At 37.1% G+C, this 12673-nt stretch overlaps 1 protein-coding gene across 1 annotated transcript; it reads left to right on the forward strand.

Moving 5' to 3' along the window:
• The first annotated feature begins 8537 nt into the window (after positions 1 to 8537).
• LOC108367059 (putative nuclease HARBI1) lies at positions 8538 to 10066 on the forward strand. The gene is made up of 4 exons (XM_017621583.1): positions 8538 to 8554; positions 8618 to 9056; positions 9116 to 9260; positions 9324 to 10066. The coding sequence occupies exons 2-4, from the start codon at positions 8817 to 8819 to the stop codon at positions 9710 to 9712; spliced, it is 774 nt and encodes a 257-aa protein (XP_017477072.1). The 5' UTR covers positions 8538 to 8554; positions 8618 to 8816; the 3' UTR covers positions 9713 to 10066.
• The last annotated feature ends 2607 nt before the right edge of the window (positions 10067 to 12673 follow it).

The following is a 12673-nucleotide window of genomic DNA, read 5'->3' on the forward strand; positions in this document are numbered from 1 at the left end:
GCACGACTTAAGTGATACTTGACGCGCTTTATGCCAACTTCCCAATAACCGCCCATGTGAGGGTCGCTTGGCGGATTAAATTGCCAAGTGTAATGCGTATCAGTGAAATACAAAGACAGCTTATCGTCACTGATGAAGCGTTCGTATGCGATGCATAACTCCCTTTCAGCGCCAACGAAATTCGTTCCGTTGTCAGAGTAGATATGCTGACAGTACCCCCGTCGGTTGGTGAAACGTTTGAAGACAGCGATAAACGCAACTGAAGAAAGGTCACCTGCTACTTCCAGGTGCATTGTGCCTGTACTCATCAGTGTTGCCGCGAACCATTTTTAATGGTAGCCAAATTCCTTTAAAAAAGGGCTAAAAAAGAGCTAAAAAAGTCGTTGTGGCTAAAAATGGTAGCTAAAATTGTTTATTCACATAATCATATATAAGTATACATGCAAACATTTTCAATAAGTAATGGTATAGAAAAACAATGAACTCTGGAAAAAAGCTAATATTTTATCCAACCAAAAACCTTTTCGTATAAAAGGGGAAATATACGACACCAGCTTGCTGGCTCGATCAAGTGATTGTACCATCAGGCTCGAAGCATATAACTTACCAGCAGGCTGGTACAATATTTATTTCTTTACAAATGAGGTCGAGGAAAGATCGAAATGATTTGAGCCGAAATTTCATAATTTTTCTACAATTTGGTTAAACATTTTTTTTTTTTTTTTGTAATTCACAACTGCAATATCGTGAACTAAATATTCCACAAACACGGCTTTGACTCCTATAGTGCAAGACATTTCCGCCAAAATATTTTTTACTTAGAAAATTTAGCTAATTTCACCACTCACGACACTAACTTGCTGGTACAATCATAAAATTTTCAAATAGTTTTTGAAGTCGCAGCACCAGCTGGTACAATCACACCACAAGAACATACACGGTCAATCGACTTGATGGGCCATTTAACAAATGAAGCATATTAAGGGTCAGTTTTTCAATGCACGGCCGTGGTTTAAACTAAGTTTAAACGCCCGATCTGGCTGGTTTAAACTAAGATCAGCCAATCAAATGTAAGCCAGCTGTTCATTTTATACACAGTTTACTTAATCTGAGAAACTGGCACTGAAAAACTGGCCCTAAGGGCCGTAAAGTTATCTATATTAAACTATAGTTAAATCGTTAATAGATAAGTTAAAAAACAGCCCTAACACTTTTACAGTATGTATGTATAAAATCGTAAGGAAAACTCAACACAAAAAAAAAGTCATCTCTTGCATAAATGCAAAAAAAAATAGATCAAATTAAGCATATACAATTTTTTCATGCCAAGTATGAATAAATTCTCCAAAGGGCAAAAAAAAGGGCTAGGGGAAATTTTAAATTTATGTGGCCAAAAAAGTATGTGGTAGTTAAATCTAGCCACCAAAGGGCTAAAACAGCAACACTGGTACTCATACATATAAACAAACAAATGTATGCCTTCGTTGACTTAGGACCTCTTCCGTGGGAGGATGTCAAAGCGCAAGACCCAGCAAAATCGACAGCACTGTGGAAAAAACACCGTGTACAAGTTACACGGTTGAGCGGAAGTTGGGATGCGAGCTGTTGCACCGGCTTGTGGTTGAGACGTTTGCAGCGAACATATTTACGATATATACTTCGAACGAGGCTTCGAATACCGGGGACCCAGAATCAACGTTGAAGCGTAGCCTGGATTATTTGAGGTGCGACTTGTAACGTTGTGATATGCAATTCGGCAGCGATTATCTTTGCCAACGAAGGCCCATTTGGCAGTATTATTGGATGCTTAGCATCGTTGGAAAGCGTAGCGTTTTCGATGCGATCTCCTACACGGAGGACCCCTTTTGCGTCCAGAAATGGCTGCAAATGGATGAGACTGCTCCGAACGGGCACCAGCTTCCTTGATCTGCAATTGGAAACTTCTTGCTCGAAGGCGTTAGATTGAACATACTTTACCAAAACGAATGCAGCTTCTTGAATTTCTGCGCAGATTAACGGACCCAGTCTTCGTTCCTCTGCTGTAGAGCGAGAGATTTTTTTACGAAACGGATTACGTAAGCGGTTACTCGCTTGAGGATGTTGAACGAGTGGTATCTGGTCAAAATATCCTATTCGCAAGTGGTCTGCGTTAGATGCGACATCTTGTTCGACTTCAGTTCGAGGTTGGTGTTGAGCTGTATTGAGGGATTAAGCCAAAGTTCGATGTGAGCTCGCAGCCAATGCGGCCCATGCCACCATAGAGGGTGCGCGAGCAACTGAGAAGGCGTGATGCCCCTCGACGCTCAATCAGCAGGATTATGTTCCGATGCGACGTGTCTCCAGTAATTTGCCGGCAATACTTCCTGTACGTCCACAACGCGATTTGCGACGAAGACGCACCAGCGGCTTGGAGTACCTTGTAACCACGCTAACGTAACTGTGGAGTCTGTCCACGCGTACAGCTTACCGAGTTTACAGGCGTGACTAGATTGAACTTGCCATATTACAACCTCTATCTCACCGTTTGCGTTTTGCGTCCGGCAATAAAGCGCAGCTGCATAAGCAGCTTCCGAAGCAACCGCAAAGATATGAAATTCCGCGTTGACCACTGAGCCCGTACCCAGCCAACGCTTCAGCTTAAGTGATGCAAGTTTAGGTAACTCACTCCGCCATGCGCCAACCAATCTTCTGCTACATTCATTTGTACTAGCTCATCCTAATCTACATTTGAACGCCATAACCTTTGTAACAAAATTTTAGCGCGAATTGTATTTTAAACCCCCAGTATTGCTGAAAAGAGCCAAACTGTTTCGATTCGGCAAAAACAAATTCCCTATCGTGAATTCCGAGGTCAATGGTCAACTAAAAAAACAAAAATTTTTCTGATATAAACATACTTAAATGTTTTTTAAATCGTTTTATGCGATATACATACATATAACTGCACATATGTATGTGTGGTGGATCATATCTATGTAATTTTAGATACACAATTTCACATGCACATATATATAATGAAAATTCGTCCTTGTATGAATAGATATGCATGTATATGTGCATACAAACATTTGTGTGTGCGTGTGTATGTTTGTGTGCAAGTGTGTATGTGTGTGTGTGTGTAGTAATTTAGTGACTATCTACATACTTAACGTTAATATAGGGGATTATCTTAATCAACACATCACAAATTTCAAATGAGCAATGGTAAAACTATTCGAGTAAAACACCACGTTGATAGGACAATGTTCGATGGAAAATGTGTCAATACCTTAGTAGGAAATGTAGCTAGAAGTAGATGTCCTATATGTTTAAAAACCTCACATCAGTTCGGAAACGCAAACGACGAGTTTACTCCCAACGTCGAGTCTTTATTATATGGATTGGGGCTGGTACATGCCGAAATAAAAGCGTTCGAACATTTGCTGCATTTATAATACCGATTACTTATCAAAACATGGGATGTACGTGCCAACTTGCAAGGTGAGGTTGTTTAATCATTGGATTTACAAGAGCAGACGTAATTGTGTTTCTGTATTTACTTTTTCAGACACCTTCATAGCACGAAAGATGGCAATAAAAAAAGTTCTATATGATAGATTAGGAGTTAAGGTTGATTTATGCTTGCAAGGACATGGTACTAAAAACACTGGAAATTTGGCGAGAAGGTGCTTTAGTGAGGCTTCATTGTTTGCTGAATGTTTAGAGTTAGATAACACGTTAGTTAAGAACATCTCACACATTTTACTTTGCTTCAAGTCAAGGAAACGTTTAGATTTAGATGCATTGGAACATGTATCCATGGAGTGGAATGAATCCATCCACTCATAAATGACTAAGACATGGATGTGAGGTCTGCATAAGCAGCTTCCGAAGCGACCGCAAAGATATGAAATTCCGCGTTGACCACTGAGCCCGTACCCAGCCAACGCTTCAGCTTAAGTGATGCAAGTTTAGGTAACTCACTCCGCCATGCGCCAACCAATCTTCTGCTACATTCATTTGTACTAGCTCATCCTAATCTACATTTGAACGCCATAACCTTTGTAACAAAATTTTAGCGCGAATTGTATTTGAAACCCCAAGTATTGCTGAAAAGAGCCAAACTGTTTCGATTCGGCAAAAACATATTCCCTATCGTGAATTCCGAGGTCAATGGTCAACTAAAAAAACAAAAATTTTTCTGATATAAACATACCTAAATGTTTTTTTAAATCGTTTTATGCGATATACATACATATAAATGCACATATGTATGTATGGTGGATCATATCTATGTAATTTTAGATACACAATTTCACATGTACATATATATAATGAAAATTCGTCCTTGTATGAATAGATATGTATATGTACATACAAACATTTGTGTGTGCGTGTGTATGTTTGTGTGTAAGTGTGTATGTGTGTGTGTGTGCAGTAATTTAGTGACTATCTACATACTTAACGTTAATATAGGGGATTATCTTAATCAACACATCACACATTTCAAATGAGCAATGGTAAAACTATTCGAGTAAAATACCACGTTGATAGGACAATGTTCGATGGAAAATGTGTCAATACCTTAGTAGGAAATGCAGCTAGAAGTAGATGTTCTATATGTTTAAAAACCTCACATCAGTTCGGAAACGTGAACGACGAGTTTATTCCCAACGTCGAGTCTTTATTATTTGGATTGGGGCTGGTACATGCCGAAATAAAAGCGTTCGAGCATTTGCTGCATTTATCATACCGATTACTTATCAAAACATGGGATGTACGTGCCAACTTGCATGGTGAGGTTGTTTAATCATTGGATTTACAAGAACAGACGTAATTGTGTTTCTGTATTTACTTTTTCAGACACCTTCATAGCACGAAAGAAGGCAATAAAAAATGTTCTATATGATAGATTAGGAGTTAAGGTTGATTTATGCTTGCAAGGACATGGTACTACAAACACTGGAAATTTGGCGAGAAGGTGTTTTAGTGAGGCTTCATTGTTTGCTGAATATTTAGAGTTAGATTACACGTTAGTTAAGAACATCGCACACATTTTAATTTGCTTCAAGTCAAGGAAACGTTTAGATTTAGATGCATTGGAACATGTATCCATTTAGTAGAATGAATCCATCCACACATAAATTACTAAGACATGGATGTGAGGTCTGTAGGAAATTCCCAATGCCTATAGCATTTTACTCCGAAGATTCAAGTGAGGCATGGCACAAATTAAATAGAAGAAACATGAAAGAGAGAGCTCGCCAGGACAGCAGACAGCATAGAATTTTAGATATATTTAATCGAGCTGTTTACTTGTCGGATCCTAAAATATCCTAGAAAATCGTTTGAAATTCAGTAAACAAACTATAAATATTCCAGAAGAAATTCAAGGTATTTTCATGAGGTAATATATTTAAATCTTATGAAATTTATGCAGAATTCATGTTATTATAGTTTATGAATTGATTTATGTTTTACAGAGCTACTACAAACCATGATGCTGATGGTGTTGAAAACTGAAGCATAGAAATATATAGTTGAATACGATAATCCCCTATATTAACGTTATGTATGCAGATAGCCACTAAATTACTACGCACACACACACATACACACAAACATACACACGCACACACAAACACATGTACATATACATATCTATACATACAAGGACAAATTTGCATTATATATACATACTTGTGATATTTTGTATCATTGAGCAATGAGTAGCCGAAGTGTAAAGACGTGTTTTTAGTTCGCTCTTGCTTTTTCTTTGTGAATTTTTCTTTGTATCCTCAATTTATATCACAAATTGAAGACTCGTGTGGAAAGTGTGATAAATCATTTGCTAGAAATGACTCCTCAATAGTGGCGTGTAGTGGGTTTTGCAGAAAACGATTCCACCGCGCTTGTTGCCAAGGCCCTGTATCTGAATATGATGTTAATCTTTTTAAGAAGAATCGGCATATTAGTTACAGGTGCTCGGATTGTGTGAATGTGCCGGAAAAAATTATAAAAGCATATGACTCTGTTCTGGCTACACAAAAGCTTGGTTTTGAGTCGGTCATTTGTGCTCTAGACAACAAACACAAAGACTTATCGGCGAAATTTGATGATTTTAAGAATCTAATTAATTCTATTTGCCTGTGTATTAATGCTGCCAACAACAAAAATGCAAAGTGTTTGGCGATGCTAGTTGCTGATGTTAGTGCTCTGAAAAGTGCAGCTGTTCCGACCAATGCTACTGTTGCTCATAGCAACTGTAATCTCTATTTCTCTATTCCGAACATTTCTACTGAAGCTGATGCTGCTGCTCTCGCCCTCGCCAATGCTGGCAAGTGCTGATTGTTTTGGTGATAATTCGCAAGCACAGGGGAATAATAACAGTTCAACTGCACCGAAGTCGATGAACAAAAAGCTACTCGCTAAAGTGAATTTAACATCATGTTCGGCGGGTGCCTCGCACTCTTCATTAGATAGCACTGCTGGTAATTCGTCTTCCCCTGGTTTGCCTATTTCCCAATTGGCTGTTGAAACTGTTGTGTCTGAAACTAATGTTGGCCCGGCTGTTGATGAGCTTGTACCTGTGGATGCTGTAGATACTGCCGCTGCTGCCGATAAATCTGGCTGGAAAACAGTGCAGAGTAAACGTGATAGACAGCGTCATAAAATTGTGGTAGGACGTAATAATAACAACGATCTTCGAGTAGTAGCGCGTCATAAGTGGCTCCATTTATCTTCGTTTAAGCCATCGGTTACTGAAGATGATATTGCAAACTATGTTGCGAATCAGGTCAGCATTGATAAGCAACACATTGCCTGCTACAAGCTGATAAAAAAAGATGCCAACGAGAGCTTACTCAAATATGTCAACTTCAAATGAGGTGTTCCGGAGTATGTATATTCCAATATCCTAAAGCCGGAAATCTGGCCAACCAACGTAAATGTTCGACTGTTCCGTTTTTTTCAAAAGCAAGTAAGGCAGCTCCCCTCAATGTAGCTGCTCCACCCGGGCCAAAAAAGCGAATACGAATTTATTTTGAAAATGCCTCAGGACTCCGAACCAAGGCCGATATTGTTCGAATGTTAAGTGCGCACTTGGAGTACATCATTGTTATCGTTGAGACTTGGCTCAATGCAAATTTTTTCGATGCAGAGTTTTTTGACCCGAACATGTATGATGTTTTCCGGAAGGACAGGGATCCCATNTTGACCCGATCATGTATGATGTTTTCCGGAAGGACAGGCATCCCATCAAAACAGGATGTAGCAGAGGAGGCGGCGTGTTGATTGCGGCTCGTAACAACCTCCAAGCCTCGTTCTCTCCTCTTCTGAACGAGGACACGATTCTAGATCAACTCTGTGTTCGTGTTGGCGGTTCCCTGGGTTTGCTGTATATCTTCGCTTCTTATATACCTCCGCTTAGCTGTGATAGCTTATATAAGTCGCATGTTGACAATGTGTTAGCTCTCCATCGAAATTTTGGTGATAGTCAACTTTGCGTGCTTGGTGATTTTAACCTAAGTAACTTATGCTGGTCGTATTTAGATAATAATCTATTATTGACTCATAGAAATGTACACAGTCCTATGGAATCTTATGTTATTGATAACTTCTTGAGTATTGGCCTTACACAAATAAATGGCCTTGGAAACAATATAAATCGTCTTCTAGATTTACTCTTTGTAACCTACAATATAAACTTTTAATATCGCAGCCTTCGTCTTCGATATCTCCTCCTAACTTATATCACTTACCGCTGGAATTTGATTTCGAATTTTTTTAATATTTTGATGACCCCCTAAAACAAAAAAATATTTCATACAATTATAATCGCTGTGACTTTGCTGCGTTGGATATAGAGTTAAGTGACATAAATTGGGATGTCTTGTTTCAGGATACCAGAGTCGAAGGTTGTTTTAACTTATTCAAAACCTATTTATCTGACTGTTGCTCAAAGCACGTGCCAGTTTCCAAACCAAAAATCTACAAACCTCCTTGGTTCTCGAAGGATTTAAAGCGCCTAAAAAATTTGAGAAATAAGTTTTTCAGAAAATTTAAGTTAACAAAAAAGCAATGCTATTTCAGTAAATATCATTTCTATAAAAATGAGTTCTGTAAACTAAATAAGACCCGATACAAGAACTACATTCGCGACTTCGAATCTGGGCCCTTACTCTGTAGTTCGAGTCGAAAGGTTGTTCTATTCGAAAGCCAAATTCGAATCGAAGCCCCATTCGTACTCCATAGTTCGTTCGAATCAACTTTCGAAGATATTCGAAAAAAGAGAGCAACACTGTTCGCCAAATGTCAAACGCAATGCAAAATAAAGAAAGAAACTAAAATCAAAACAAGATGAAATTGCTAACATTTCGATTGCGAAGTTTGTGCACTTAAGAACTCAGTAATTGTTGTGTTAAATATATTTAATATTAGTGAAAGTCCTTGATAAAAAAAATTACCAAATGGATTCAGTGACGATATGGTTGGAAGCAGATGAAGGCCAAGTGGCGGAACGAGTGCAATTGAGAGCGCTTAGGGATAAGGCCATATTCACTCTCAATGATAAATGGTAAAAGGATTGCTTTATTTGTGACTATTTATATTTTATGTATTTATAATTATCCCTTTACAGTTTTACGCAAAATTTCCGCCTAAACAAGCAAGCGTTTCGGTACGTGCTAAATGCCATTACGCCGGAGTTAAGTACTCCTCGAAAATCCACAGCAATTCCGCCCATTATTAAGCTGGCCGCCGCACTGAAATTATTGGGGCAAGGAGGTTACCAACACCAAATTGGCCAAGACCAACACGTAGGCCTTTCTCAGCAGTCAATGTCACGCTGCCTTATTGAAGTGTGCAAAGCCATTGAGAAAACGCTTTGCCAACAACACATTAATTTTGCAAGTACGGACGCAGAGGAAACAGAGGCGAAATTATACTTCTATGAAAAGTGTGGCATTCCGGGCGTGTTGTTTGCAATAGATGGCACACATATACAAATGATAAGACCAACAAGGAATGAGCATTTGTACTACAATAGAAAACTGAAGCACAGTATGAATGCAATGGTTGTAAGTATTGCATTATCATGAAGGTTTTCAACAACAATTTTTCAAATTAAAATTCTTAGATGTGTGACCACAAGATGAGAATTAGAGCTGTTGACGCGCGATACGGTGGTGCATGCCATGATTCCCATGTATGGAACCTGTCCAGTGAGAGAAGGGCTTTAAAAGCTCGTTTTGATAATGGCGAGAGAGGGATATGGAGTCTTGGTTAGCATCAATTAATACTTTAATAACGATAATATATTAATAATTGCATTCAAATTATTTAAGGCGACTCAGGATATCCATTGGAACCATGGATGTTAACTCCCTATCGTAATGCCGCCGAAAATTCAGCGGAAGGCCGGTTTAATCACTGCCATGCCAAAGGACGGTCAATCATCGAACGAGTATTTGGAATATTGAAAGGAAGGTTTCGATGTCTTTTGGCAGCACGCGAGCTGCATTATACTCCGCAAAAGGTTTCAGCTATAATGAACGTTTGCTGCGCTTTGCACAACATTTGTCTGCAATTTAAAGCTGAGCTGCAACCTTCAGAAGTTTTTCCCACAGAAGATGTACATTTATTAGAAACTGTGAATATGGTGGAAGCGGACAGTAGTACAGCAAATATTTCTAGGAACTTAAGAGATGAAATAAGAAACAGTTTAATTGCATAGGTGTAGCAAAATATTTTATTAATTCAAGTGTGTGTATACATAGTAGCTCAAAATCAAATCATAAAGTGATATTTTAACAATATTCGCAATGTTTTTAATTCTGAAACTTTTTTGTAAATATTTTAAAATAGTATAGCTGATTATCTAAAAAAATCGTATAAATCTAAGTTGTAAACTTGTGCCAAAATTAGGAAATATCAACAAATTTTCATACAAATTGCCAACTTTTTTACTAGAATTTCTTGACAAAAATTTGGCCTGTTAAACTTAAATATAATGTGGAAGTTCTAAGTCCATAAAAAATTCCGTTGATTTTTGATAACTTTCTTTGCTGACGGTCTTGGACATTTTTTTCCATACAAAGTATATTTTTTTATATGGAAGAAAATGCACAACACCGCAAAGAAAGTTATCAAAAATCAACGGAATTTTTTATGGACTTCGAACTTCCACATTATATTTAAGTTTAACAGGCCAAATTTTTTTCAAGTAATTTTAGTAAAAAAGTTGGCTATTTGTATGAAAATTTGTTGATATTTTCCTAATTTTGACACAAGTTTACAACTTAGATTTCTATGATTTCTGTTAGATAATCAGCTTTACTTTTTTAGAAAATGTATTAAAAAAGTTTCAGAATTAAAAACATTGCGAATATTGTAAAAATATCAACAATAAATAAATAAAATAAAAGTATTTTTTCAGTCTTCATTTTATAAAATTACATATGTAAAACATTTCTAGGAACCTAAGACACAAAATATAGTTTAGTTTCATTGGTATATAAAAAAAATGTAAAAATATTCATTAGCCTTTTCATTCACAGGTAACAATTCAACAAAAAATTACATACAACTAATTCATTGATTGCTTGGATTTGAAATTATCATAAAAATAAAAAATATTCATTATTTTTGATTAATACAACTAAGCAACTGCTGTACCTTAATCTGCTATTTAAAAAATAAATAACTTAAAAAACAATTCATCAGTCTTCAAAATAACAAAAAACTTATAAAATATGAATTCGTAAAAATAACTACACTTAAATCAACTATTTACAAAGTTTAGCTTTTAGCTTCAGTGCTTTTAACTCCAGTTTTCTTTTCTTTTTTTCATTTTTTTTGAAAAATTCAAATTTTTCTCGTTTTAATTGAAGTTTAGCCTCTTCGAGCTCAACATTCCTCTTAAAATATCTACTTAAACTATTTAAATTATCACATACTTCGTCCAGCTTTTTCATCGAATTTTCGTGATATTGGCATTGGTTTTCCACTTGCAGTTTTAGCAAATTGTCTTTGCCGAGTGGTANTTTTGCAGTTTTAGCAAATTATCTTTGCCGAGTGGTACTGAGCGTGCGCGATTCGGGGGTGCAATAACAATCGGTGGCGTAGTGGGGATAGCATTCGGTGGCTGATTCTCTGCATCATTACTTGGATATTCTTCAGGCTCCAAGTTTATACAATCAAGTGGGCTAGATGATGCAGGATCGCCGAAGGTAGTAGCACCAAAGCGCATTGTTTCAGTCTCGCCATTTATAGATTCATCTATGTTCAGTAACGCAACCACTTGTTCTTCCGTCGCAGTTAATGAACAGAATCTCGATGGTCCACCTCTTGTTCCCGACATGCTCTCCTTATTCCTTCGTAACTTCGCCTTAATATTGCTTTTGTAATCTGCCCATATCTACATAAAAAAAATTATAACGTTTTACAATATGGTTCACAAAAACATAATGGCCCGTAGTCATATCAAAATAAAGTTGACTTTAAAGTTAGTTGCAGCTTTTTGACATAATTTTCAATGGGATATCTGCCAAAAAAGCTGCAACTAACTTTAAAGTCGACTTTATTTTGACTATGACTACGGGCCATTAAATTTGTTACCTTTTTCCATTCAGTGAAGTTATGAGTTGGAGGTTCGCATGAATTAAGCTCATTTTCTAGCCTCTTCCACAGATTATTAGAGGTTTGCTTTGCAGCTAAACCCTTAATTTGACCTTTCGCCAAATCGCTGTGTTCCATCATAAAATTTACCAATATTTCAAATTGTCGAGGCTTGGTATTTGGTTGTTTGATTTTCGTTGTCCTAAAAATTATTTTTTGATTAAATAAATACATATTTTCACAAATATTATTGCAATTACTTACATTTTTGCGGACGTCCGAGTGCTTGGTTGCTGTCGAATAGAATTTTCTACAATTCCACCATTTTGACATTTGCTTTCGATGCAGGGAGTACCAAATTTTCGAAAATTCGAAAGGGGATAAAGAAAATTCGAAGGGAACAGAATGGAATTCGAACATCGAACGAATGTTACTCGAAAGGTGCTTTCAGAGTACCAATCGTTCGAAAGCGAACAAATTTTCTTTCGAATCGAACTACAGAGTAAGGGCCCTGATATTAAGGCTCGTCCAAAGCAATTTTGGTCTTACATCAGATCGAGGAAATCTGCCTCAAGTATACCCAAGACTATTTTTTATAAAAAATAGAATGCGGCTTCTGTATCCGAGGCTATAAATCTCTTTGCAGATTTCTTTTCATCTAACTTTGTATCGGATAATGACTTTGTATCGGGGGATGAACTGTCAATTATTCGAAAAAACTATTCAAATAGTGCGTTTTCTACCGTGGACCTGGGTTCGCTTTCTTTAACGGAAGACGATATTATCGAGGGTATCAAAAACATAAAAAACTCAGCTCAGATGGACGCAGATAGCTTTTCAGCCATCTTGTTCAAAAATTGTGTTTTCCTAGTGAAGCCTCTATTGCAAATCTTCAATAAATCTCTTTCCGAGGGTTTGTTTATTGATGACTGGAAGAGAACGTCAATCATGCCAGCCTTCAAAACAGGCAATAAGTGCGATGTTGAGAACTATAGGCTGATTAGTAAATTATCCACAGCCGCCAAAATATTCAAAAATATCGTCAAAACTAAACTTTATTTTATTGTCAAGCACTTGA

This window comes from Rhagoletis zephyria, unplaced genomic scaffold, assembly GCF_001687245.7.
Source record: "Rhagoletis zephyria isolate East Lansing unplaced genomic scaffold, Rhagoletis_zephyria_1.1 Rzeph_scaffold_02518, whole genome shotgun sequence".
NCBI lineage: Eukaryota > Metazoa > Arthropoda > Insecta > Diptera > Tephritidae > Rhagoletis > Rhagoletis zephyria.

Bases quoted from the DNA above. Each gene is read 5' to 3' on its own strand.
- LOC108367059 (XM_017621583.1), top strand. From the start codon at position 8,817: ATGTCACGCTGCCTTATTGAAGTGTGCAAAGCCATTGAGAAAACGCTT. The intron at 9,057-9,115 runs GTAAGTATTGCA...TAAAATTCTTAG, and splicing joins ACAGTATGAATGCAATGGTT to ATGTGTGACCACAAGATGAG. The intron at 9,261-9,323 runs GTTAGCATCAAT...AAATTATTTAAG, and splicing joins GAGAGGGATATGGAGTCTTG to GCGACTCAGGATATCCATTG.